The 27,467-nt window shown below is 43.4% G+C and overlaps 1 protein-coding gene across 7 annotated transcripts in view; it reads left to right on the plus strand.

Moving 5' to 3' along the window:
* NCKAP5 (NCK associated protein 5) overlaps window positions 1-27,467 on the plus strand; it is a 254,060-nt gene that overhangs the window by 14,027 nt on the left and 212,566 nt on the right. The window contains exon 1 of one of the 7 annotated variants that reach the window (XM_064514630.1): window positions 23,036-23,095. The exons of the other annotated variants lie outside the window; for them this stretch is intronic. Coding sequence (XP_064370700.1) covers window positions 23,093-23,095 — 3 coding nt within the window. The 5' untranslated portion in view covers window positions 23,036-23,092. Of the gene's footprint in view, window positions 1-23,035; window positions 23,096-27,467 lie in introns of those variants that run through there. 7 annotated transcript variants of the gene reach the window in all.

The following is a 27,467-nucleotide window of genomic DNA, read 5'->3' on the forward strand; positions in this document are numbered from 1 at the left end:
TGCTGTGCAGGGAAGCGGTATGAAAAACTACAGTGTTGGATTGGCACAGTTTTAAAGATGTTCTAATAAAAGTTTGCATCTTCCAAGTTGAAGCACTTATGGAACTGGTTTGTGCACCAGCGGGTTGCGGAGGTGCTTTGCAGAAGGCTGCGTTTGACTCTTGCTGCCTCCCAAGACCTGCTTATGCCTCCAGTGAGCGCGGTGTGCTGTAATCCCCCTTCTGCCAAATGCTTCCAACTTGTGATTAACTGCATACGTGGAGCAGTTCCATTCGTGTCATACAGCACAATTTACGCGGTTAAAGCGAGCCATATGGTGTCCCCCCCCAGCGCAGTGGCGTGCTGGTGATTAAGGACGGGTTGGAAGTGCAGTGCAGAGTGCTGATGCTCTGGGAGAAAACTGGGAAAAATCAAAACTTCAGGGTAATTCCAGCGTCTCTCGTGTAGTTCCCTCTTTCTCTGAACAGCGCTGACGTGTTCGGGTAGCAATGGTGCATCCTTTAGCTCCGACGTAGTACCAGTTTTACGTGGCTTTTTCAATCTACTGTCTTTGTACTTAGGTGTTTTAATCCTAAGAAAGTTACTGCCACTTGAGCTGCTTCTCCTCGGCCTCTTTGCTGCTAACCCCATGTAGCACCGATGCGTTGGCAGGGTGAAGTATAAATGCATGTTGCTTTGGTGTGTGGCGTCACCTTTCTTAGGCAAAAGAATGATTTCTGTAGTAATTATCTCATGGTTAACTTCTCCCCTTCCGTGCCACGTAAGGCTTATTGCTGCTCTTGTAGAGCATTGCTGCTCTACCATGGGTTGGCTCGAGTGGATAAATCCCTGCGCAGATGAGCTCAGTAAGAGAAGCCAAATGTACCAGGTGTTGTGCATAAATCCTCTTCTACACTGGTTAACTTTCAGTTAAGACCCTGATTTTGCAACCAGTTAGACACCTGCTTAGCCTTAGAGTTACGGCTTTGAAGTAGGGAGGCTGCCGCGAGGGTGAGGCTGAGCGTGCGTGTGGTTTCTCTGCAGGGTTACGGGTTGCCAAGACGTGCTGTTCCAGAAGGGTGGAAGGCAAAACGAACCAAGCCCTAACCGTCGTACTTCGCTCCTAGCCTCAGGAGTTAGGATAGACGGTTGCTGGTGGTTTGGTTATTTAGTTAAAATGTGATAGCATAGCGTGGTGGAGCTGGCTCGGGACGGCCGTTTAGGCAGTGGGGCTTGTGATCCTGCTTCTGGCTTACGTTTCTGTGGCGGTTTGAGGCCACTTTTTCCACCTGACACTGCACTGTGGTGACACTGAGATAGTTAGAGCACTAATACGGAATCGCCACCGCGCAGCAATTCTGTGATGAGGAGGCGATTCTGATAATACTCAAATAAAAACATCAACCAGAAGCCTAGCAGGTTTCTCAGTTACACTTCCTTTATGAAGAAGGTCTGGAGGAATTGCTAACGCAAAATTCTCTTTATTGTTTTTCACACTTTGGTGTTTCACAGTGTTTAATAGAAACTCTGAGAAATGACCAAAGAATTGATAGAATTAGGATATCGGAGAGGTAACGCATACAGACCCAAGCTGTTGTGGACAGGATTTTAAAGAAAATCAGGCAAATTCATTTTTTAAAAAATATTCAAATGATTTAAGACATCAAGGAAAGAACTGGGTGTTCTGCCAGCAATAGTCATGATTTGCAAAATTCTTCTAAAAGTCAGAGACCCTGGAGTTTTCTAGTTCTCTGAGAATTGCTTTTTCTTCTATACTTGTCCCTTAAAATGGAAATGGGAAGCATTTTTTTTTTTTTTTAACAGTTGAGAAGCTTTAAAATACAGAAACTAATGGCTCATAGAGTCAAGTACTTCCACCTCTTTTGCCGTGGAGTGTATGCTGACAGTTCACATCTGAAACATAAATTGTTCCCTCAGAATAATCAGAACGCAAGCAAGATCAGGAGGGGAAAACAAAGGTATGGAAAGAAAGAAATTCTGTTAAACTTCTGTTAAACATAAATGGATTTTCCAACACTGTTCTGTGTTGAGAAAGAAAGAAAGAAAGAAACAGTCCTCCCCCCCCCATTGCTCATCTTAAGATTTGTCTTAAATTTGTGCAGTTCTGAGTGTCCAAGCCAAACGCTTAGCAGTGGCTTTCCATATACATCCTTGTTTCATCTTCTAATAGCTTTCCTTGCGTTGTGCGTCAAACCCCTTTAAGCAGACACTTGGCTCCTGGTGGCCTGTGTTGTTGGACATGGACAATGCAGCTGTTCCCTCATTATGTGCACTCGAATCCTTAAGACTTTGCAGTAAAATCGGTGCCAAGATTTTACCCATGTTGCTCTTCTGAGCCACTACAGGAAAATAAATTCTTCAGCCATCTGTATATTTATTAATAGGAAAGTTACTTGTGGCTGAGTACACAACTGCCTTATTCTGAGAGGATTTTTTTTCCCCTGAAGATGAGCTATATGCTTTAAGACTCTCGGTGATATTTCTAATCTTTTGTCACATCGTTACCATATGCACCATCATTTTGGTGGAAATTGGCCTTTACAGAACTTTTCTGCTATTTCTCTCCCTTTCTCTGCTTTCTCTGCGCCTCGTATTCGCGCCCACCGTGTCCGTCTGCGTTCCAGCAGGCGTTGCCTAGCCTGGGACCTAAAAGCCAAGTTGGATTTTGTGAAGTGATGACCGCCGCTGACTTACTGCAGCCCGAGGGGTAGGTGCGTCCTTCGTGGCTACGGAGCAGTGTGTACCGCTTGATAAGCGTGGGATCCAGGCCAGAGCCCGTGCTGTAAACTTGCAGATCTGCTGACCTTGGTGGAGCCCAGAGCTACCAGCTGAGCCGTACTCAACATGTGCAATGTCTTGGCCTTTTTTATGTCGGTAATAAAGCGATTCCTGGTGGCTACTGAGAATGAGATTGAATCAGAGTCGTTCCTACTGATGGTAATGGGGATCTTGTGTGCCAACTTTAACAATTTTTTATATAGAAAGACATCTTTACATGCAAGTAGCACACACAGTAATAGAGGGGCCTGCTGGGAGTGCCTCTGATACCTGTTCCTTAGGTGAGTAGTTGTAGTTCATGAAGTGGGAGCAACATGCCATATGTTTTTCTACACGATTCTCTCCCGTGTAACGTTGGCTTTACTGCCACTGCTGTAGCTTGTGTTTTGAAGGTGAGAAAGTGGGTATCATTATCCAGTCATCATTATCAGACTTAGCTATGGAAAAGAAATAATTACAGTATTGCAGTACGCTGTTATGACTTGATTTTAACACTCTTGTCAAAACGAGTATGCTTGCACTTGCGTTGGCGTTTAAGTAGGGGCCCATGCAAGGACTCCCTAGGTCCATGTATGTTATTGACTGGAGTGGCACAAAATGCCAGTACTCTATTTTCTGAGATCCTTTGGGCTTCCAAGGCTGCAAGTCCACTTTGCCTCAGTATTGGCCATAGAGGCTGCACCAGTTGCTGGCCCTGGGCATGCACCAAAGGATCAGCTGCTTGGGGGACACTGCACCTCCATTGCACGTGGGGTGCTCTGGTTGTCATCCTGGTGCACAGCTTCAGCCTTGGTCCCCCCAGCAGAGAAGCAGCTGGAAGCTCTTCAGTGGAGTGCTCCAGCCTTCAAAAGTAGATGCAAGACAAATTGGCAACTAAATAGGACCCCTCCAGCACTGCTGCAGAGGGATGTTCTGTTAAGTTTGAAAAGCAGTATTAAGAAAGTGCCAGACTTAAAGGAATAAAAAAATTGCAGTGAAGCAGTCTGTCAAGTCTTGAGATTTGTGATACAGATGTTATGAAGTGTAAAAGCAGGAGTGGAAAAAGATGTTGGGATCCACTGCAGCAGATGCTTTGATGGGAGAGAAAAACAAGATGTAAAAATAGAGGAGAGCAAATGTGGTACTAACAAATGTTAGCAATCTTTTATTTTGCCGGGACTTGTTTTTGGGAGGGGGATGTTTACATCAAAGAAAGGGTCATGCTTTTCATAGCTAGTTAAAAATATTTTTGATAAAGCTAATGCTGTCACTCATCACTGCTGTGAATGCACTTAACATAAAATGGATAATGGCAGTAGTCCCTGGTGGTCTTGCTTTATGGAATAATGAAAATATGCGGATATTCATTGTGCTTCTTGTTGGCTGATTTTAGGTTTTGTGCTGAGGTGGAGGTTGGGTAGGTTGGGATGTATCAATATGTGAGCTTATCTCTCCCTTGTCATGGAAAGACTTTTCTAAGAGAGATATTTATAGCAATACTTAGATTAATCCAGACTCTGATAATATTTATCTCCTTTACATCATCACTCAGCAGTGGTGTAGCTGTGATGGGCTTAAGGGTGGTAAGCAGACAAGGTTTTGCAGTCATGGGTGTCTCTTACTAGATTAGCAGAGAAAAAGAAGTCGAGCTGTTGGCACATGAGCCCTATTGTGCCCAGAAGCTGGTCTGTTCTTTCAATTTAATTAATATCTTCTCGTTTTAAGATGGCAACCTGCACCGAATTTTTTGAGCCAAATCCAAGTCAGTTGAAACGCTCCTGATTTGTCCAGCGGTAGCTGGATCAAACCTCAGTGTGAAGCATGGAATAAATAGCTCTGGCATGTTTTGCTGAAAGCTTGCACCAATACATTTCAGGATATTTCAAGGCAGTGGACAAATTAACAATCACTGTTGTCAGATCTAAAATACAATCTGTAGTCCAGTCAGGCGTGGGTTTATCGATGGTACCAGGGGGACCTACGTGTGGCATTGCCCTTGTTCCTCCCCTCGCCCAAATCAGTGTTGGGGCTGCAGAGCTCCTGCGTCGCGGGGCAGAGCGGCGCGGCTGCTCCCCCGTGCCATTCCCATCGGTAGTTCTTCCTCTTCCCAGAAAACTCGCCAGAAACCAGCTTCTTCAGAAAACTCACCCCCATTTCCTTCTTTTAAAAGTATATTAGAAAATATCCTATCAGTGATGGGAATTTCAAAGTGCCTTCCCAGTGTGGTGAGATCAGCAGTGAACCAGCGAAACAATTTGGATTAAAAGTACATTTAAGGTAAAAAAGTACATTAAAAGTACATGCGGTGGGCAGCTGGGTGGAGGTGCTGCCCTGGCAGCGTCCGTCCCGTCACCGCAGGGTTATTGATCTTGAGGCTACCAGGTGTTGGCCCAGGGCCTGTTTTGGCACGTGGACCCATATCCTTGTTTGCTTCTTGACCGAACACACTTTGAAGTGCTGATGAGCCCAGCCAGGTCCTTCGAGGTGCTGCATTTCCTCAGCCTCCCGTAGACCCACATCAGCTTGGGTCTCTTGACACTGGGAGAATTGGGACCTTGATTAAATGTGAACCTGGCTTGTGTAGTTCTTATAAGTCATTTAAATAAGACTTGCTTTTTTGGGCAGAACACTTAAAATTAAGCTTGGTGAGTGTTTGCAGAGCGTCTGGAAGGTGGAGTGGGAGTACGACAGCGTCAGGGGATGGTGGGGTTTGGCGAAGTGCTGCTCCTCTCCTCCTCCCTTCCGTACGGCCGGGCTTCCTGGTGCGTGAAATCTTTCACCGCTTTCTGACTGTCATTCTGGAAGGAAAACCTTGTTCCTCTGAAGTTTAAGAGCCTCGTAGCCATTCCGATTACTGTTCTGCGGGAGCTTTTCGGTGGTGGGCGAGGGAAGGTGCCACGTGCGTCTGCAGCAGTGGTGCTCCAGCTCGTGGGTGCCTCCGCTTTTGAGGGAGGCAGAAAGACCTTTCGTAATCTATCAGCGTTCATAAAAATGATGATTTTGTCTGGCTGTATCAGAATTACAGCCTTTCTTCAGGCTGGCTCCATGAGATAAAACTCCTTCAAAAGGAAAGGTGTTTCAGTTTATAAAATGTGACAGAGAGTTAAATGAGATTACAGATATCCTCTTTGGCTGCAAGTATCTACCTAAGGATAAGACTAAACTATTTCTATCATAATAATTAGCACAATATTTTCTATTAAGAAACTGAATAACCTGCACACTGATATTTTAGATGATACCCATCTAGTTTTATAGATTCTTTGTATCAAGTTAGCGTAATAACTGGCAGTATGAGTACCGTTCATAAGGACTGGTGTTGTCTAAAACTGGAATAATACTATAGTGCTGTGTCAATAAAATCAGCTAATTTGTTTGCTTTAGCTAACATACAGCAAAATTGTAAAGGCTGCAGATGAAGACTGGTTCCACTGACTAACGGAGTAGAAGTAGCAATTTTTTTTTTTTTAATGTTGTACTGGGATGATGGCCAGTTGGCCTCTAAAGATAGTTTCCATAGCTACTGTCCTACACGGGACGAAAATGCTGCCGCAGCATTTTTCCTTTGTACCTTCAGAGTTTTTATGCAAGCTGTCAAGACAATTAATTTTCATCAGATGTATTGGTTATTAGGCTGTTGAAAGCAGGGGGGCACGGATGAGTTCATATGATGAAAAAAAGTGTTAAACTAATTTTAAAGTAAAACATCAAGAGATTTATTTCTGTGCGCAATGTGAACGTTGCAGGTTTACACAGTCCCGTCACTGCCGCGTCTGACACGCTAGGATGGAGCCTGCTCCGAAGGCAAGGTCCTGAAATTGCTCAGCCTTATTCCGGAGAATAAGCCAGCCTGTCAGTGACTTGCACTGTTGCTTCACGTTGGATTTTGTGGCTTAGGTTTTCAAACTGAAATGAAGAAACCTAGCTGTCAGAAAAGCTCCCTAACTTTCACTGGTTTAAAATAAAAAAAATATATATATATTTTTATGCTGCGTGAACATAGAAGAGCATGGAACGAGAGCGGTGAACGCTACAGCAGTACGTTGCGTACAGAGAAGCGTGGAATATGAGGGTGTTTCTTGCGTTAGTGTGGGTAACGTCACCGCTCCCCTCTGCGGCAAGGCCGCGGGCAGGCTGTCTCCTAGCTGGTGCCCTTTCTGGGAGCCATTAAATTATCAGCTTAAACTCCACGTTTCCCATAGACTGATGAGGCAGAAATAAGCATTTGAGGACTCAAATCATAATATTTAAGCAAATTGTGTAAATTTGTGACGCCTTCTCTCGTTCTGCCTCCATATAGCAGCGGAGTGGGTCCATGTTCCTCCTGCGGCTCTGGATGTGGCCGCCAGCGTCACGTTCCCACACACCCTCCGTGCTCGAACCCATTCGGAGGTTTCGGCATCGGCTTCCGCTCCCCATTTTCCCCCTCTCGTGCTCTGCCCGTGGCTGGGATGCAACCGGAGTGAATTGCGCTGACCACAGTCGCTGGGTGTGGGGTCAAACCGTGCCTGCGTAGGAGAGCCGTCCCTGAAGCGCCTGCATTGAAACTTGGGAAAACTCGTTAGCTCTAGCTGTGAAGAAAAACTAGCAGAAAAAACAGTGAGTTTGGAGAAAAAGGATATAGAGGAAATAAAACACAGGCGTAGAGGACGGGAGCTGGGGGTGTAGCTAAGGAGCGTATGGTCAGCGGGTCCCTGCTTGCAGCGGGCTGGTGGCTGGCCGGGGAGCTCCTGGGAGGTCTTTTGACCACCTAGGTAGGGGCAGGTTTGGGCGTTAAAGCCGGGAAGCTCCCGGCAGGGCATGCTGGTGGCCAGAGGCCGGTGCCGCGGAGACGGGTGTGCAGGCGGGCGGCCGGGGGTCTCTGGGGGTTTTGGGCTGGGCGCTGTGCCGGCCCCGCTGCCGGCGGGTGCCCGTCGCTCCGCTCGCCCGCTCCACCAAACCCTGCTCCTCTGCAGCCCTCCGTGATGGGCTTGCTCTTAAACATCTGGGCTAGGTATTTGTCTCGGGTCAATCCGCTGATTAAATTGATGTCAGTGGAAGTGGGCTGACTTAAACCAGCCATCTGGCCACCTCTTTAGAGGATTACATTGCCGCTGGGCATGGTGGGCATGTTCGGTTTTTTATTTCTTATTTTTTTCTTCTCTCTTCATTAATACTTGTGAGATGGTGAGGTACTCGTGTGCATTTCCTTAGGAATACTCTCCTCGTAAAAGGAAAATTATTTGATGTTTTGTTAAATATTTTGCAGACAATGTTCTAAAAGATATCCCTATATATATATATATATATGTATATATAAAAGGCTCTGGGAAACTTTTTGTAGAAAGCGATCTGTGTATGGAGGAAAACGGATATTATTCAGTACCTATCTAGGAAATAAATACAGCTTTTCTGTCTGTCCTTGGCAATTACGAGCGGCTGGAAGCTTTCAACCTTTAACTAAAGCTATAGTTGTTACAGCTGAGCAGGGAGAGATGCAGAGTCTGCGACATGCGCAAGGTTTCCAAGAGATTGGAAGAAACACAAGTATACTAACTAAAACAACTGTAAATCAAACAAGTAGCTGTATCTGACGCCTGTGCCATCACCTCACCCAGTCTTGGGAGGCACTGGGACATATGTTGATATAGGGCGAGAACTTTATAGAAAGTGAATAGCCGAAGAGATGCTTATGTAAAGCCTTAATTTCATTAACAGAACCCGCAGGGCAGAGCAAAGCAAAGCAAGAGCTGTTGCACTTGGGTCCTGCAGCCTCACAGACCGTATTTATGGAGGGATAAATATGTGGATACATTTCGTGCAGAATGAAATGCTAATGTTTCATTTCCCCGTGAAATTAGATTGTATCAGCTTTCAGGGTGAGCTGTGAAAACTGGTTTTATGGGATGTGCAGTAATGAACATGTATGGTTTTGCAGTGAGGATTAATATGCAATTTAAAAACATATGTGTTTTTTCTGCTTCACTAAAAACAATCCTTAGCATGTCTTTTAGATAACCTCCTAATGATAGACAAACCTCATTAAGACATTATCTTGTTAACGTGTCAACGTGGAAATCCCTCAGAGTATCAAAATATGAGCGTTTTTGCAGCTTGATTAAAAAAAGGAGAAGCTCTTCCTTTCTGCTCTGGGGACTTTGAGAGAGGAAGGCAGATGCTGAGACCTCTTGGATAGCGATCTCCTGAGTTTGGAAGAGCTCCAAAAACCTATACAGTGACTTAGTAATAACATGTATTCTGTGTTTGAAAGTATTTTGATTCTATTTGCCTTCTTATAAAACTCTGCAAGAGGGTGATGTTCATTTTACTCCCCACTAAAAGCGACATATCTGGCTGGTGGCGGTGACTACAGTATGTTATTTCAGAATGCAATTTATTACCTAGCATCATGGATGAAAATATTGAGCTCTTTCTGCTGAGAAAAATGACAAGGAGCTTTATTTCAATGTCTAAAAGGTTTCAAAACATGTCATTTGGAGTGGAATCTGGAGAAAGGCAGATTTGTTCAAGAGTCTGGCTGACATCTGAACTTCCGAAAATCGTTCTGTTTTAGTACTTCAGGCAGTTGCTATTTTAAGCCATTTTAATGTACATTTAATATTTGTTTGGAAATGCCTGAGTGCTAACCTACTTTAATCACGATTCACCCCTATCTTTTAAATTATTTATTTTGTGCGCTAACCTTAAACTTCCATGGAAAGGTGGTGGTATTTGAGTTTGGAGAAGCTGTCCTCATTCGCAGAGCAGATCTTGCTCATGTCTTTGGGGAAAATCACTTACAATGCCCTGAGCAGGGTTTAGTTGGTCTGCAGTTTCCTCGTAGATATTTGTTTCCCTTTACTTGGGCATCTTTGGAAGAGTTTTGCACATGATACTGTGTGCTGGGTCCATTATTTAAAGTGACAACTGTGATCTTTAAAGTTAGCCCGTGTGCATGCTGGCCGCTCTTTGACTCGATGCAAATACTGCTCTTTGGGGAGCTCTCCTTAGCCTGGGCTAGGCTCCCTCTAAATCCACCTCCTTGAAAACGGAGGCTTCTCTCTTCTTTTAGGTCTGCAGGGGCAAAGCAACTGGAGTTGGAGGTTCAAGTTAACCATTTAATTTGTCAAAACACGTAATCAGCCAGAGGCCACAGGCTTTGGGTTTATCTAGTTTTTTTTTTTTATCTAGTATATCTTTTATAGAGAGAGCGGTAGAAGAAACAATTATATCATTAGTATGTGAGTGAGTGTATTGCTGTGAGGCTGCATGGATATGAATTCATGAGTTGGGTTACTGAGGGATACCTCAAAGAGATCTTAACGTGCTGTTTTTTCTTTCTGAAAGTGTGTGCTGTGATTTAGGCAACATTATCTTGTTTACGGCATGCTGAGGCATGGCCTTAAACCTGGGGGGAGGCTGAGGGAGTTCCTGCAGTTTGACTCTTCCAAAAGTTGTTTGTTATGGTATCTTTTATTTATGTTTTTATTTTTAGAATTCCTTATTGTTACCTTTCTTACTTTTTTCCCCCCCTCTTCACAAAACCAATAGGTACACTGTTGTTCAGAGAGTTTTATAGGAAATTTTGAATTGGCTTCTCAAACTCTCTCAAGTCAGTAAGCAGGATCAGATTGCCGAAATCCAAAGCCGTATCTAAGTGGCAACTGTTATCTATCGGAACATCCAAAATATTCTGTACGTACAGTTGAGAAATGCCTTTAGACGAGAATTATTTAGTTTATTTTATCTGTTGCTGTCAGGAGCCCCTGCAAAAGGGCCCTCAGGGGTCGGCACTGACTGTGAGCATGTGCCCGGCGTGGGTGCTCGTGCTGGTAGCCCTCGGCAGTGGCCCAAGGACAGCATTTGCGCATCGCTAGGTGACCTGTTGCTCCTAAAGTACAAGTCATCTTTTTAAAGTTTTACTGAAAGCAGATAGATTTCCAAAAGAAGATCTTGACAGAGTTTATGTGAAGTGTCCTTTAGCTATGAACCGTGCTTTGTACTTTCAGAATTGCAAAAAACAGATGGTGATGGTCATCTGAAATTATTATGGTTTTACTTTGTTTTCCCCCCCTTCTACCGCAGTATAAGTAAAAAACATTGAATAGTTGCACTGAGGCTTCTAATAATACCGATCTTGGATGTACACATACAAAACTGAAGGGCTGATTTCATAGCAATGTAGTAGGTGTTTAAACATCGTATGTCTTTCAGCAGGTATGACCAACACTGATCAATTATTAAATTCATTCTATGCTGCAGACCGTATTTCTGTCATTTTAGCAGCCTTCCCCCGCCCCCCATCAGCCACTCTTTCAAGGTGCGTTTTCAAGATTTTGTTACTTGCCTTGATTGCATTCGTTTAGTTTCTAACTTCACCCCCTTTGCCGCTTTCTCGCACTAGGCACCTGCAGGCATCTGCGGGCTGGTTTTTGTGTGCTGTATCACAGAATGGACATTTGGAAGTACAGCTATGAGAACTGGGTGGTTTACATTTGCAAGTTTTCCCCTTTATAGAGAGTGTCAGTATATAGTTTGGATGGGCTGGTTTGGTATACCACTGTGTTTTGACCTATTCTGACCATTTCCCAAGTAGAAAGTACTCTGTATTACTGCTGCGTAATGCTAATGCCCAGCGCTCAGTCTTGGTGTGAGCAGACAGTACTCATGGGCATGAGTGTTGATGTCACTCTCCTGTAGGTGATGTATTTGACATACAGTGTATTGGACTTCCTATAAAATGCTATATATATATAAAAAATCTCTGATGTCTCAGCTGAACTGGAGGAAGAAACCAAGGATGGCTCAAAAGTACTCCAGGAGCCTCATGCAAGTTCCAGCTGGCTCTGGCCTTAGCCCGGGGGCATTCCCCGGCAGAAACGCGCCCGCCTGCCTGAGCGTTATGGCTGTCTTCATGAAAGAATACCGATATTCTCCAGGGTGTAAAAGGAAAGGATGAGAAACATGGATGACAGTTGCAATACTGAAGAAAGGTAATCTTTCTGAACAGTTTTGATTCTCTTCTGTATTTTCTCTTTATTGAGTGAAGGGATGTTGTGGAGTTGCTGTCAATTTGCAGCATGGTATATAAAAATATTGAAGACTTGTAAAAATAAAAAGAAGTAAAGAAAAGAAGTTGAGAGGGAAGTCCAGTGAGTGAAGCAGAGTAAAATTACCCCCCCAAAAAATATAAAGGATTTTCCAATGCATTTTAATGTTCAAACAAAACAGGATGTGAATGACAACGAGAAGATTACAGAGTTTGCAATAAATGAAATTCAGAGAGAGGAAGAAACTATGGAATTTTAAGTGTGACCTTATAAGAAAAACAGAAGTCCTGGTGTTGTGTTCCTTCTGGATGGATAACAGCACATCACACTGTGCAATGTCCTGAAAAAAAGATTACAAAGGCTATCAGGAATGTGTTGTGATGATCTAGGAACAAAAGAGTTTGAAACGGAGATAAGAGGTCAGCCAGTAATGAAGCAAGATCAGATATTTTCTTTGACTCGTAAGGGCAAAGCAGATAAACTTTATAGAGAACTAGGAGGAAGATCTTTCTAAACACTCTCATGAACAAACGGAGATGAATGTATCGCTCACCACTAGAAAGCAGAAGGATAACAAGATACAGAGAAAAAAGTAGGATCTAAGAGTTTGGCTGAATGTAGGGTTTACTGCCAAAACCAATGTGTTTGGGTTTTGTGTCTTACAGCCCATTTTTCTTCAGCGATGCTTTTGGCCCTTTTTCTGAAGAAGCTTATGCACTTTTGTTGTATTTCCATAGAAATACAAGAGATGGCTAGTTGCGTTTCCAGGATCTCTGATTTGAACTGCTTGATCCAGCTTAAAGATAAACAGCAAAACACTAAGGAAAGATAGGCACTCAAAGGTGGAAGACACTGTTAGGAGCAATTGAACGGAGGAGAAACAGCTAGGGTTTCCCTCGTGGTGGTGTAGTGCCCAACCTGTGACCAGGGCCTATTTTTAAATGTAGAGCAGAGCAGAAGTGGTGAGCGACGTGCCGAGGGGAAGCAGGCAGGCTGCAAGGAGATCTCTTACGGACAACAGAGCAGTCACTAGAAAGAAACTATCTCCCCTTTCTTGAATGTGCATTGAAAAAGGAAAAAAAAGTCTCATGGGTTTATACATGAGGTGGCTGTATTCACTTCCCTGCTGTCACGTTTGGCTTCCCTGAGTCACAGAAATCCAAACCTGGCGTGTGCCTTAGCAGCGTGGTGGCTGTGGCGAGTGCCTGGGGCATGGCCAGGCCCTTGTCGGTCAAGCTGAGCACGGCGATGCCCTCGTGCTCGGTGCTGCCATAAGGAGAGCAAGCACAGCCGGGCGTCAGGACCAAAGAAGACTCCTGTGAGCGTGTGCAGTGAAGAGCGGCAGTTGTGTACGCTGTAAAATAAGGAGGAAAGGCAAATTGCGATATCTCAAACTGTTCTCTTTCTCCCAAACGCACCTAGCAATGGCCCTGTGCCTCTTTGAACCGCTTTGAACCCACCTCCCCTGTACAGCTAAACTGGGAGATTGTTAGCAACCCAGATCATGTAGCTCAAAGAGATGGACTTCTTGGAGCATGTGCTACTGCAGGAAGAAGTACTGGCACTCCGGAGGGAAAGGGGGTAGTGTAAAACCTGTCTTCCCCAAAGGCGCATGCTGGAGAAGGTCATGAGAAGGGTGCAGCGACTCTGAGGATGCCGTCAAAACGCACAGAGATGATGGTCGCTGCTATTTCATCTAAGTAAGTCTTACAATTACCACTTTCTGATACTGTGAAAGGATTCTCAGAAAGGAATTTGGGACAATATGAGAGCATTTTAGGGCTGTCATTAAACAGCTGCTTTCATTCGTATAAAATATTTTAAACAAGCACCTGAAAAGCAGAGCAGGCAGTCATTCTTGCTCCTCGGTAGTAGAGGATGTGACTCAGCAGCCTGTAGCATAATTTAAAGTTTCTTTTGAAAAATTAATATTCCAAAATGACTTCCAATAGTCCTTCTTTTTTTTTTTTTTTCTTTTTGCCTGTTTGAACACTGAGGTTTTCCGTGATGATAAGTCTTTCAGAACTTGGCAGCTTGCCTCATCATACAAATTCCCTCCGTGTGCTTATTGGATTGCAACTTATTGGCAGAAATAATACAGCACTAAATGCAAATATTACTGTTAATGCAACATTAAAATTGATAAATCAATCACTTATGTCAAGAAATTCGAAGTTCCTGCCACATTATTGAATTTTGACAAATTGCTTTTGCTATGTATTTTGTGGTATAAGAATAAAAAGTACTATATATCCTTCTTATATATTACTTTTAATATGAAAGAAAATTGTGGAACAGATTCTATGCCTTTTTATTCTTAGTGTGCTTTAGTAGTTTATGGGATGTATTAAATTAATGGGTTTAAACAGGGAATAAATCTGGGCTGAACTTGGCCCTATTAAAATATTAAGTCTGCTAATTGATAAATACAGGGTTTGCATAATATTTGTAGTTTTTTACTTATACTTTAGCTGTATTTCAGGGTTCAGCATTGCAGTTCAGTTTACTTGGTGTTTCCTCACATTTAGGTATGTGAAGTTTGCTGCTGGACATCGCGTTAATGTTAAGATAGGTGAAACTTCTGTGCATTTTGCAGTGTACTGTTCTGTGTCTGGGCCGATTTTTAGAACAAACTGTTAAATATCTCTCGCTGCTCTTCCAAAACTTTAGAAATGATGGATTTGTTTTTTCCTCGTGCATTTTTGTGTTTTGTAAGTAAATTCTGCTTCTTTTCCCCCCGTTTTCCGCCTGGGATCTGAGCCCGAAACAAAGGCTTTGGAGCAGTGAATCTGGTAAAAAGGTGACTGGCTGCACTAGCTCTGCAGTAGTGACCGCAAGTGAGGTGTCCGGCAGAGCTGGAACACGATCGCTCAGTATAACTCGTAATTACCCTGATAATTTGGCCTTACGCCATATAGGCATTTAAGTCTTTATTCCACCGCTGACTGTATGCATCCTGAGGAAAGATTGACTTTTTTACCTAATACTCCCCCCCTTTTTTTTGTATTCCCCCATAGCCAAGAAGCTGCGCTGGTTGTGGTGGTTGGTGCCGCTTGCATTTCTTACCGAGGAAGCGGATTGGGGGTGTGTGCTATTTATTGCCTTTCTAACAGCAGGCTACTCACAAACCTTATTTAAAGGTCTCTGTTTAAACAGCTTTTGCTAACTACCTGCTGGCTTTGCTGTATTAGCAAGGTTAAAACCCATCTCAAAGCTTGAGAGAAAAAGATGATCAGTGCTTTAAAGTTTGGGTCTGGACCTCAAATTGCAGTAGACATAGTCAGTGTTGACCCAGGTGTATGCAGGGTTTGGAGGTGGCTTGTGTTGTGGAATCAATAATAATAGTGGAAGGAGGGGTTTTTTTTCCCTTTAACCTTTTTTTTTAAAAAAATGCCACTGTTGACTAAAATAGCGGTGAATCATGAGGAGGTGCAGTCCTGCACCCAGCACTGCAGGGCTGAGAACAGCAAGTGTCAGTGAAGTGATAAAGATGGTCGATTTGGGGAAAGATGCTTCCCTTGAAGATACGTTGCTGTTGGTCCCCCGATACGTGCCTAGAAGGAGAGATGGGACCACGTTCGGGTGCCTGGCTGACCTCAGCTACCATACCGGGGCGAAGAGGGCAATTTGTCATGAAAATAATCCTGCGCTCGTCTGCCACGGCCCCCGATGACCCTTCCTGTCTCGCGTTCTCTGTCTCGGCGTTGACCCTTGTCCCTAGCCCAACGCCGCCTTTTTTGCTCTTGTAATTCAGGGTCCGCCTCTGCTACGTTTGCCCATCTTTCATGATGCCCTTCCCCTCCTTTCTAGCCAGGGCACGTGATGAAGCCACGTGTTATCCACGATAATCTTCCCTGGCGTTTCTTATGTGTGTGGTGTCTCGTCTGGCTGCTCCTGGAAAGCAGCTAGGTGGTCGTCTTTGAAATTCAGGTGCAGATTTCATGTACATTAAAATCTGCTGGAAATTGCTTGGTGCGGTGCCGCTGGGGATCGCTGACATACGTTTTGGGTTATAGTTATAATTCCTGTATTTTTTTTTTCCTCCACTGTTACTGTCATCCCAAAGAAAATGCAGTTTGAATAAGTTACTACTAGTTTTGCATGTCTGGATTGGGAGTATTGTGTCTTGTAGAAGACAGGTTTAATGTAAATGATGTTAGCTGTATACTTATCTTTTATTCAGAAACAAATACAGAATAAATCAGTAATAAATATGACCCTATGCCTTGCTGATGGCTCATGCTATCTATTCTGCTACTGCTTGGCAACAGTAATACTTCTGTTATTGTCACAGCAGTCTGTGCAATGATTGTAAAGTAATTAAATAAAACTTTGTACTTTGCTCAGCGTTAAATTTTTAATTAATATTTCTTTGCAAGATTTTTTTTTTTTTTTTAATTATTGTCAGACCTAGTTAAACTGCTGTCTTTCTGCTCTGTCGTGGCTCCTGGGCTAAGCAGGGTCGAGCCTGGGCAGCGTGTGGCTGGGAGCCCTCGCGGGAGAGGAGGAGCCGGAGGAAGCGGGACGCGGGGTTCCCAGCGTGTGATGCCTCCCGGCCCCGCGGGCAGCACCGGCACCAAGCTGGAACATTTAGCGGATTTTAGTGGCGGTTTTTCTGGTTCGTTTGAAAAACAATGTCATGGCTACAAACGATCCTTTGGAAAAAAACAAATTATAAAGACCTAATTTTGGTAGGTGACAAATAGGGAGTAGTTCTGCGATGTAGCGATGCCGGGTGCTTTGCAGATTCAGATTCTGAATTTCTGTTTCGGTTTTCTGATTTTTCTCCCCCCACCACATGAACCATTTTTTTTTGTTACAGTTTCTGAGTCTTGTAGCAATCATGTAAGGCAGGAAACTCAGTCTGATTTTTCTCTACGTCAGAACACTGTGCATAAGGCACAGAAGTGCTGGCATGTAGTTTGGCCACTGTGACTTGGTGCAATCACTAAAAATAGATCAAATGTTAAAAGCATATTTGCTAAGCTTGATTTTTTTTTTCAGTCTTCTTGCATCTTTAAACTTGGTGAAAGTTATAAATATTTCAAACAATGAAGGGAAAAGCTAGGCTGTATTTCGTGGTGCAGAACTGACTGCTCCTAAAGAAATCACTTTGGAATGAAAGTTTCCAAGGAAGGATGAGACATAAAGACGCTCCTCTGCTCATGGAAAAAATTGGAGAGTAGAGAAACAAATTAATAACTTGGGAAGGGTCATAACTGTTAGGTTTTGTCCTCATGTATTCCCTGTGTAGGAACGTAGGGATTTACAGCGTATAGGAAATGTAAAACTCTTCCTGTTTAAACGTTAAGAATGCAAGAGACACCATTGCATGTTGGCACGCAGTGGTACTACTGGTGTGCGAAGGAAGGACGTGGTCAGGGTTTGATACAACCCTTCAGCTATCAGTGGATCATGGGAATTAACATTCATTGGAGCATCAGCTTAGGTTTCACGTGATGTTACTAAGATATCCTACACTCTTTTTGACTTTTATGTCCTTTTTCTTCATTAAAACTGTAATAAAATTTTTCATTAGAACTCTAACATTATTGTTCTTCATTAAAACTATAAAATTATTATTTATCGCTGAAAATATATCCTGACTCTCTATGGTTGATGTCTCAGCAAATAAATATAATTCAGCTCATCATAATGGAATCTAAGTTTCATGAGTCTATTAAAAAGCTGTATTAAATAATATCTTTCTGTGTTGGATGGAGCAGCAAAAACCTGCAGCTAAGAGATTCTGAATCTGAGGTCTCAAAATACAAATGAAAATCCTAATTTAAAGTTTGGCAGATGAAATTCATCGCTAGAGTTTTTTGTCTTGTTGTAGGAATGTAAAATACTAGTATAAAGAAGTAAAACTAAGAAAAAAAAAACATGTTTGGGAACTCATTTATTCATCCAATATCGCTTTTATTGTGTTGTGTGATTTGAGAGTATCGGTTACCAGATCAGGAACTATGTCAGTGCTTGTTCAAAACTTGGTGATCGCTGGGGGTTTGTGACCTGCATCTGCTTGTCCCACTCGATCCCTGCGGATTGTGAAAAGTCCAAGTAACCGGTAATTTGCAGTGAAAATCTGAGCTGTGTTAGTTAACTATGACAGGTCACCTGACACAGGTTTTGTCTGGTGGTTGAATGAGTCTATCTGATATGAAAGAAGACTGAAGGAGAAATGTTATTTTAAGGAGCGTTTAAGATACTGCAGGATTGTTTCGAACATTTATATTTTTTTCAGGACGAAATGGTCTTGCTGCAAACCATTGCTTTTCTTAGACAAACTAACTAAACCACTGCACAATCGACTAGTGACAAGAGGACTTGAACTATATCTTTCTTACATTCACGCAGTGGATACTTGTGTGCTTGGTTCTGCCTGGAAAGGATATTGTTGCATCCTGATTATCTCTTTGGAAAGTCCTTGGCTGGGAATTTTGCCCCTTGCAATGCAAATATGCAAACTGAAGAGCATAAACTCTGCTTTCAAAGAACATTTTTGTAAACCTCTTATCATTTGGTAATTTTTCAAAAATGAACATAACTTCTCAATGAATGTGGTTTAATTTTTTTTTTTCAAATCTTCAGAGAAGATTTTGTTTTCTTGTAGGTTGGCTGTAGTTGCTAATTAACTTTGTTAATTACTCATGCTATAGGGATGAAACATGCTTGATTAAAAATAAATGAAACCATACAGCAACAAAGTAATGCTGCTGATTTTTCCTATTTAAAAACAAAGATTAAAAAAACAAGATTGACTTTGAAGCTGCATGTCAAATGTTCTTTGAATTTGAAACATCTGAAAGGCTAAAGCAGCTAAAAGCTTATTATTTTTGCAGCTCGGTCATAGTGAAAGTGCTTATCCAATTGTAACACCATGTTTAAAGAAAAATTGGGTCTAAGAATAGTTGCGGAAGGTTGTGTCTTAATCATAACTGCCGGAGATGGTGGGTAATAGCAAGCAGGTTTATTTAGTCACACTTAGACACGAAGGTCCTTGTTGTCTCTTGTCATGTACCTTATACGAAAACTTCCAACATTGCAAATTGGTGTTAAATGCTGTTGGCTCCTAACAGGATTTTGACCACATTTCTCACTGATTATATTGGCATGTATTTATACAGAGGTAGTGGGAAATGGCTTATTGCGGGCAATGGGCCAAATACGCCACAAGTGAAACTCGGTGGAATTATCTTCAGGATTAATTTGGTCCAGAGGCACACTGAGCCCCTACCATGTGTCCTACTTAGGTGAAGGTAACCATCTGCTCAGGTCTGGCCTTAAGTACACAGTTTCTCCATTTGCAGAACGGAGGAGGGAGGAAGAAAATGCACTGGGATCTCTCTGAAATGGGAGCACAGACTTTGTTTGCCTCAAAGTTAACTTATTTTTAGAACACTGTTGCAACAGATGGCTTTTCTGAATCCCCTCCTAAAAGGTTTTTCTCATACATGATAATCCAGTTTCTTTTTTGCTTTATACTACTGAAAAATAGTTCTGTTCTTACTACCAGGAGGGTTATAAATACTTGCAAGGCAGTACCAGAATGCTTATTTTTGCCCTGTTTCACAAGGAAAAATGTTAAACAAGTTTTTTTGGAATCTCATCTAGTATTCTTGCTCAGAATGAGGAAAAGGTTATTTTACTAGGAAGAGGTCTCTTCACTGATGGAGCTTGAGAGGAATTTAGTCTCATAAAAGTTACAGAATTCCAGAAATGCTAACTAATTCCGTGTTAGAGATTAAACAGAGGGAGAAAAGTAGTTCTTTTTCCCTCGTATAGAAGGAATAAATATATATATATCTGCAGATCGCTTGCAGGAAGGATATGAAGGAGTGGCTTGTGTCTTTTTTTTTTTTTTCGCCTTGCATCTGTTCTCATAAAATATCTTTAGGTATTTGTTTTGCAATTAAAAAGTCAACCCCCCCTCAAAGGGTTTACTAGCTTTTTCTACTAAAATGTATGAGGGCAGTGAAACGGTGCAAAAACGCAACTGGCTATTTCCAGCAGATGAACTAAATCCTTAAAATAGGATTAAACAATTTTGTAATTTGCCTGTGATAGTACCCAAGCAAGGGTGAGGGAGGGCTGTATGTGTGTTTTAGTAACTGGGTTTTGGGATATTTAAGTCAAAGCGTATTAATGTTGTACTAATGCCATTTCTCAATTTTCAGTAATTTCTCAGATGCCCAAAAGAGAATCTTGATATCATGCTGGAGTAACACAAACACAGCTTCAAACAGCGTTTTGGCTGTATTGTGTTTGGGTTTCACCAATATTCAGTTGTTTCAACATAGCATACATTTACAAATCAGAACATTAGTAATGCCTGGTATTAATCTGATAATAATGCAAAAATGAATGGAAATTGTTCCAGCTAAATAGAGAAAGAGAGAATGATTTTTAGAAGTTTTGGGGGGGAAGAGCAGCAGGAGCTGCTTGCTCCCAGGTTCTGCAGTGCCTGTGCTGAAGCTGGATCCCAGCAAGGCAGAAATACTCAGGTAACTTCTTCCAGGAGGCCTAATTTTTTCCTTGGGGTTTCGAGTTCCTTGATATCTAGAGCTCTGTGGGGAATGGAAACTTTGTTCTGGGGGATTGTTTCAGTTCCAGTCTAAAATTAAACATTTTTTAACTTCACAGAGAGCAAGTTCTTTGACACACGTCCTCTGTTGGTCTGCTTTGTTTCATGCTTTTGGTACCCTGATTTCTTAAAGCTCAAGTCTACTGTCAAGTGTTTTCATTTCAGTGAAAATGCATCTGAATTAAAAATAATTCTGCTGGATTTGTCCTTGGTGGCTTTACTCAAAACCTTCATTTTGTTCTCTGCCTCCCTTGCATTTTGCCCCTAGCTCCACATCTGTTTGTTTGAGGGAAGCAGAGTGTCAGAGTTGAGCTGAGGTTCCCGTTTGCATCTCTATTTTCTTGCTAGTCAATAAGCCTCACTTCTATTCCTCTTCTTTCCTCCCAGTGTTACTAATCTGCAAAACGAGTGCTGCAGCATAGAGCTCCCTCGTAGTTCAGTTTGGAAATGCACCTTCCAGGTGCACGTTCGTTTGGGACAGCAGCGTTCATGTATATGTGTGATGTGGTTTCCCAACATCGCTTGGCACCCTGTAAGCATAAATGGCTTTTATTCTCGCGGCACTGGTGAGGCGGTGTGGTATTCGTCGCCGTACCCATATGCCAGAGGATGCAACCGATGAGAAGCCAACAAGAACGTGACGATGACCCTAGTGGAGCAGCAGAGCCAAGTCTTCCAGCCCAGCATCTCCAAAAGCTGGGCGCGCCAGCGTCCTTCTAGGGGTACAGCAAGCGTGTAATGGCAGGTGACTGCTAGGAAAACTCAACTGAAACATGGAGTTTTCTGCTTAAATGGCGAGAGAAAAGAGAGAGAGGTCCGTTTTAATGACCCAAAGTATGTGTTGAGTTATGGCCAAATGACACAAGTGCTGTCGCTTCCTTTAGCGATTAGGCAGGTACTAATAGATATTCCTTCCCTGGCAGAAGTGGTGCCTGACACTTGTGTTCAAGGAATTAGATTAAATGCTGCTTTTACTGCATGATCAGAAATAAAATATAGTATATCGTTGAGGGTTTTTTGGTGAGTGAAAGTGAGCTAATTGATGGCAGGAATCATTACAGATGAGGTGCTGTGCATCCCAGGGGACTTAACCTCCCCAAGGCTCAGCATCACTGGAATTTTTTTGTGGGAGGGGAGTTTTGAAATCCTCTTCTTCACCACAGCAAAAGAACTAAAGATGTGGGAGAATGTTCCCTCTACATTTTCAAGACTTCAGAGCCCACTGCAATGCTTAACCGGGAGGTGTGGGTTTTTTTGTTTTGTTTTCGTTTTGCTTTTTTCCCCCCTCCCTGGCCCAAAACTTTTTGGGAAAGTTAGAGGGTTAGAAAGAGTGGCCAGTGGTCTGGTGGCCAGGGCATCTAACGGGCAGGGGGAAACTCCAGTTCGAGCACCTTTCCACCTGGCTGGTAGCAGCTTCGTGGCCCTCAGCCTGTGTAGCGTGAGCGAAGTGGGCAGGCAGCTACGGGCTGCTCGGTGTGTTGTCTCAAAAGGCTTGAACCGTTGGAGATCTTATGCTCACATTAAAAATCTCTGGTCTGGTTACTACTTGCTATAATATCCTAGGTAAGTGCCATAACACCGCATGGTGCTCAGGTGGTTCAAGTCCTTCTTGCCAATGAGACCAAACATAAGTTCTGGGCAAAATGTGAATAAAAGGAAAATTTCGAGTTTGACAAATGGGTATCTTCTGTTTAAAAACCCTTTTTGCCAGAGGTTTCCAAAGCCGTTCAGCTTTTGTAGAGATACTTGTTCTTCTGCAAATTTTTTATTTCATCGTGTACTGATAAATTCTTCTGACACTTCCGCAGATTGCTTTTCTTTTAAAAATAGGTATTCTTTAAGAAAAAACCTGCGTGAAAAAATGCCTTTGTTTTTCCTAAATCCATTTTAAGTGGTGCTGGCTTGCTTAAGTCCCAGGTTTCCTCTGCTCTGCTCAGCTGCTGGCGTAAGCCTGCTCTTCCCCTGCTGCGGCAGCTCGCCGTGCCGCCGTGCCCGAGCAGCGTACAGGTGTGCTTGTTTGCCGTCACGCGCTTGGAGCGTGCTGCGCTTTCCCAGTCCCTACGCTAACTCTCTCTTTGCTTTCCCACACCCACTAAAACCATAGTTTTCATTCCTTGCTCACAACTTTTCAGGAGAGTGCATTGTGATCACCGAATCCTTACTTAAGCAGACCAGTCGCTGTGTGAGTCAAGGCAAAGATTCGGGTGAGGGTGGTATATAAAACAGGTTGATTTAAAAAAAAGTCTAGTAATTCAGTAGTTACAAAATGCAGCACAGCATGTTTATAAATAAGATGGTTTCTTTACATGCTATTTTTACGGATCCGCTTGTTGGTAATCTAACGACGTGGCTCGTGTGGGTGCAGTGCAGGATGGAGCTGACGTGCTGGGCTGCGGGAGAACAGCCAGCGCAGGGTGATTTAGCCCCCGGCCGGCGCAATGGCTGCTTCGGCGTCTGCCCGGAGCAGGCGAGACTTAGATGCATGTGATTTATCGGTGCTTCTGTCAAACCATCCCCAAAGGAAACAATAAAACGCCCATTAAATATTGCAAAGAAACACGGCTGCGGGGGCGCGACGTGCCGCGGGGTCATGGAGCGCTGTGCGAGCGCGGCCCCGGGGGCGAGACGACCGGCTCCTCACGCGCTTTTCTCTCCGCAGGGAGAAGCTGTCCGTGGCGCGGCTGCAGCGGGAGGTCGCGCAGAGCCAGCGGGAAGGAGCCATGGTAAGCTGCCGTCGGTCAGCGCGGGCCTCGCGTGCGCCCGGGCGTCGTGCCGCGTTGCCCGCCGTGCGCTCGTCCCCAGAGGAGCTCGGGGCCCCGTGAGGAGCCGGGGCTTCCTCGGAGGAATTGCCGTAGAGAAGAGCGCGGGTCCACTTCCTCGCTGGCGGCGTTTGCTGGGATGGGGAGCCGGGCGTGCAAGGCCGTGAGCACGGAAAGGCAATTTCAGCTGAAAATACAGTAAATTTCATTGCCTGATAAGTCTTAGCCAACTACGGAAAAATGGGAGAATAGAAGTATGGAGGCTTAAGAAAAAAGTCATCCTGATAATTTTGTAAATCGCGTAATGCTCTTTATATCTTCATTTTTCATGTAGCCATTTACGAGATTAGGCTTGTGAGCAAAAATTGAAATGGCTGATTTTTGGTTAACCACAGCTCTCCATTTATAGAGCGCCTTATCGCTCCAGAGCGCTTTGCTTTTCGAGCGGGCATGCGCTGCGGCTGCCTCATTACCTGCTCTCTGAGGAGCTTTCCCTGTCGGTTAAGAGGTTGGTTTGTCCCTGTCTTCAGATGACCGTCCTGGGGCTCCGCGGGGTGAGGAGGCCCCTTCCCTCAGACGTCCTCGTGAAGCTGCCGTGGGTTGGAGCGAGTCGCGTCGTGGGCGTGAAGGGTTTGGTCTGAAGTCTCCTTAGCCCGGTGGAGCGGCTCTGCAGCGGGCCCGCCTGGGGAGCGCGTGCTCCACTCGCTGTGCGGTGCCGAGTCCTTAAAATCTCAGCAGCCTCCAGCGAATGCATTTTAAAAACTGTTATTAGAGCCGAATGCAGCAAAACAAAGCCATAGGGGGGACGTAGGTGACAGCAGGTAGGACAAACCTGCTCTGGAGCTGTTGCTCCAGCAGCGTGGCCACGGGCAGCTCTAGCTGTGCTGGGATAGGGGCTTCTGGGATCTGAATCCCTCCTTGCGAAGGGAAGGAAATAAGTGGGATTTGCTCGGGTGGGTATTGCTGACCTGCCCTGAGCCCTGGCGCATGCCCCGCTGCTCCTCTCCCCACCCCGGGACAGCCCCGAGCTCCCTCGCCCTTGGCTCTGCAAAGGGGCTGCTTTGGCCAGGAGATTTCGATACTTGACTTAAGGAGTCGGGGAGATCAGGCGCTTGGCAAAGTTGTGCGTGTTGGGGCAGAAGGTCTGCAGGAACCGAGAAACAAACTTTATCATGTCGAGCTATAATCCGGGAGCCTGCAACTGAGATAAAACTGCTGCTGACTGCAGAGAGAGTTTTGCCTGAGGAAGAGCAGCAAAGACCAGGCACTGGTTTTGCAATTGCATTTTTAGTTTCGAGTGTAAATATTTTTTCAAAATCTGGGAAGGATTGCTTGCTATATTCAAAATATTTCCTTTAATTTTTTTGGACTGGCTTTCCTTTGGAGGCATAGAACTAATACTATATATTGAGTGTAGAATACACTTAGTGGGATAATTCCAGACTTTCTGAAATGACCAATATTGATTAACCTTCTGGACCTGGTAATCTTTTTGGTATAAGTGATTCCAGAGAACCTCTGTTTTAGGTAGAAATCCTATAGATTTGTGGGTTGTCATTGTCCTGAAATAATTAGTAGTGGAAGAGAAGCAGTTGTAGCAAATGAACCGCTGAAAGACCTTACTCTCTCAGAAATGACTCATTAGGTTAAAAAAAAGTATGATTCCTTGTAGTTATTATGTTCAAGAACCTTTGCATATGTATTTTTTGGACCTGAGGAACTACATGGAATCACTTTTCCTCTATTCCATCAATTCTCAAGAGTTTTGATGCTGTAGCATGGCCTTCAAGAGGAAAAAATTTGGGACTACCTGCTGTGTAGCTATAAGGAGCAGGACCAGAGTAAAAACCCCAGATACCTGCTTCAGGTTCCTGGGCTTGGAAGTCATGTTCCATCCACCCCCTGATTTAATTTAGTGAGGGTCAGATACTTTTTGTCCCTTTTCCATGGACTTGTGGAATTAATCACATAGTTCCTACTAAACAGAGTGTTATTTTGTCTAATTTGTTGCGAGACAGAGTGTTTTAACCCATTATGAACTGGTAGGTAGCCCTCCAGGACTGCAGTCTTTCCCCAAGGTCAGTGTTGGGTAGTTTTTCCTCTTCTTTTCCGAGGGGTCATTGCAACAACCAGCTAGTGGCTGCTGCAGAGGAAGAGTGCATCCACAGAGACAACTGAAGCGGTTGATACATGGAAACTTGTTTGTGTCTCAGAGCTCAGAATAGGTGATTTTCATGCGAAACGCAGCAGTTGTTAGTTAGCAGTAATGAACTTGCTTGGTGTTGAGCAGCGAGGGCCGAGAGGGAATATTCAGTGAGGTGGGTTTGAAGGTTTTCAGGGGGCTAACGTCTTCTTTTGGGAAGAGCATAGGTGAAAGCGAATGTCACCTTTAACACATTGCTCAGTCTCTTGGAGAGCGTTTTTATCCGTGACATGATTTGAGATGGAGCGAACAAAGCCAAAGACGCCTACTGCGGAGTTATTCCCCCACTTCTTGAGAAGCAAGTCGTGCAGGCAAATGACATATCATTTGATACAGTGCTAGTGTTTCTTGCTTTTTTTTTTTTTAAGTTTTATTGGGATTTTGAGATCACAAATAGGTTGTGAGTGTGAGAAGTGATCTCATTCTGTCAAGCCCACACCCGTTTGGGGATGAGCAGCGTTGCTGAGCTGAAGACGCGTGTCCTTTCCCACGTAGGACCCTGCCTCCTGTGCGGCTGGAGGGACAGCGTATGCCGCTAGCGGCTTTGGCCTCCCCTGCCTGCTTTGCATTTGGCGCCCGTTTAATCACAGTGAGAAAGTTGTGGCTACCTCTCGCTGTTGCCTTCCCAGCATGAATCAGGTGGAGAATACGCGATTTAAGCTCTGCTCCCTGCACAGGGGGTTGCCGGTTAATCTCTGCCATAGTTTACAACCAGCTATTGCCTTTTTGAGTGTAGTCCATCAAAGTTATAGACAGGAAAGACTTACTGCACTCTTGTTCACCCACCATTACAGGAATTGCTGCAATGAAGCTTATTCGTACATTAAAACAATAATGAAGAATAAATATTAAGAATATCAAGCATGTGTTGTTGATACTATTTAAGCTCTGATATCTTTGTTCAAAAATGGCTTTGCACATCTGTATAAATAACATATGTCGAGTATGATGAAGTGTGTTTTTATGACACCTCTTTTTAAAGCATTATGGCAACAGCGTGTTTGCCCCACATCAGTTCTCATAGGAGGTGCATTTTTTTTTTTAAATATGTCCCAGAGTTACGTTTTACATGGGTGATTTAGTATTGGAAGTAGATATGTACTGGAGGGTACTATAAAAAAAGAGATTAAATGAAGACTTTATTTTCTTTTTTTAAAGATGAATGTTTACTCCCTAAAATACATGAATGAGCTCTAATAGCTTGGTTATTCCATGTGGCTGCATTGAAAATGGGACACCTCGTACCTAGGATTGAGTGACTGTAGGGAACAAATTGTTCAAATTGGGAGGACTGGATAAATTTAGACTGCAAGTTGCTGATGACTTGCTCAGGTTTCTTTATTTTATGAACTACCGTTAGTAAATGTTGATGATTGTTCATTATCAAAATGTACAGCTGGTTTACCAATCGGTCTATTAAAAGTATTGACGGCATTGAGCCTACGCTGTGGTGTGGCTCCTTCAGTAGCTGTGTGGCCTTTAATGTGTGCGTTACACTTTCTTAGTCATGCTGCTTCTGACTCATTGGAGATATTTTACCTCTTTGTAAAGGAAAAGCAAATGATCACTTTGTATACATACAGTTCTTCTTGCATGTGAAGGCTGTGCAGGTGTCTGTGTTGACAGAGATTGCGTTGTTAAAATTAAGAGCTTTCAAGCGAGATGAAGAGTTTGAACGTGGTAAAAACTGGAAACTGTTTTCGTTATCAAATTCCTTGGTTTTTGCACTCATTTAATCCAAAAATTTGTATAAAACGTTATGTCCCAGACTTTGGACCTTTAGGACACAGAATGGGACCCAAAAAAGTGCTCATTTTCTGTGAAGTTTCGTTAAGGGTGAATGAACGGTGCCTGATTAGGAAAAATGAGAAAAATGCTACCATACTTACACAGCAGGGTTCTTGTGATAAAGTAAGTGTTGTGTTATCAGAAACTTAGATTAGAAACCTAGAATGAACCAAAAGTATACACAATTACGTCACGTTTTAATAACGTGGTTTCAATTAACAATTTCCAAGAAAAATGTTCAAGTTTTTATTTATTCAGTACCTATATACATCCGTGTACGTCACACGGTTGTTTCATTAGTTTGTACTTCTGCATCCAAGTACTTTAATTCTACTCTATTTTCCA

This window comes from Dromaius novaehollandiae, chromosome 7 (assembly GCF_036370855.1).
Source record: "Dromaius novaehollandiae isolate bDroNov1 chromosome 7, bDroNov1.hap1, whole genome shotgun sequence".
Taxonomy (NCBI): Eukaryota; Metazoa; Chordata; class Aves; order Casuariiformes; family Dromaiidae; genus Dromaius; species Dromaius novaehollandiae.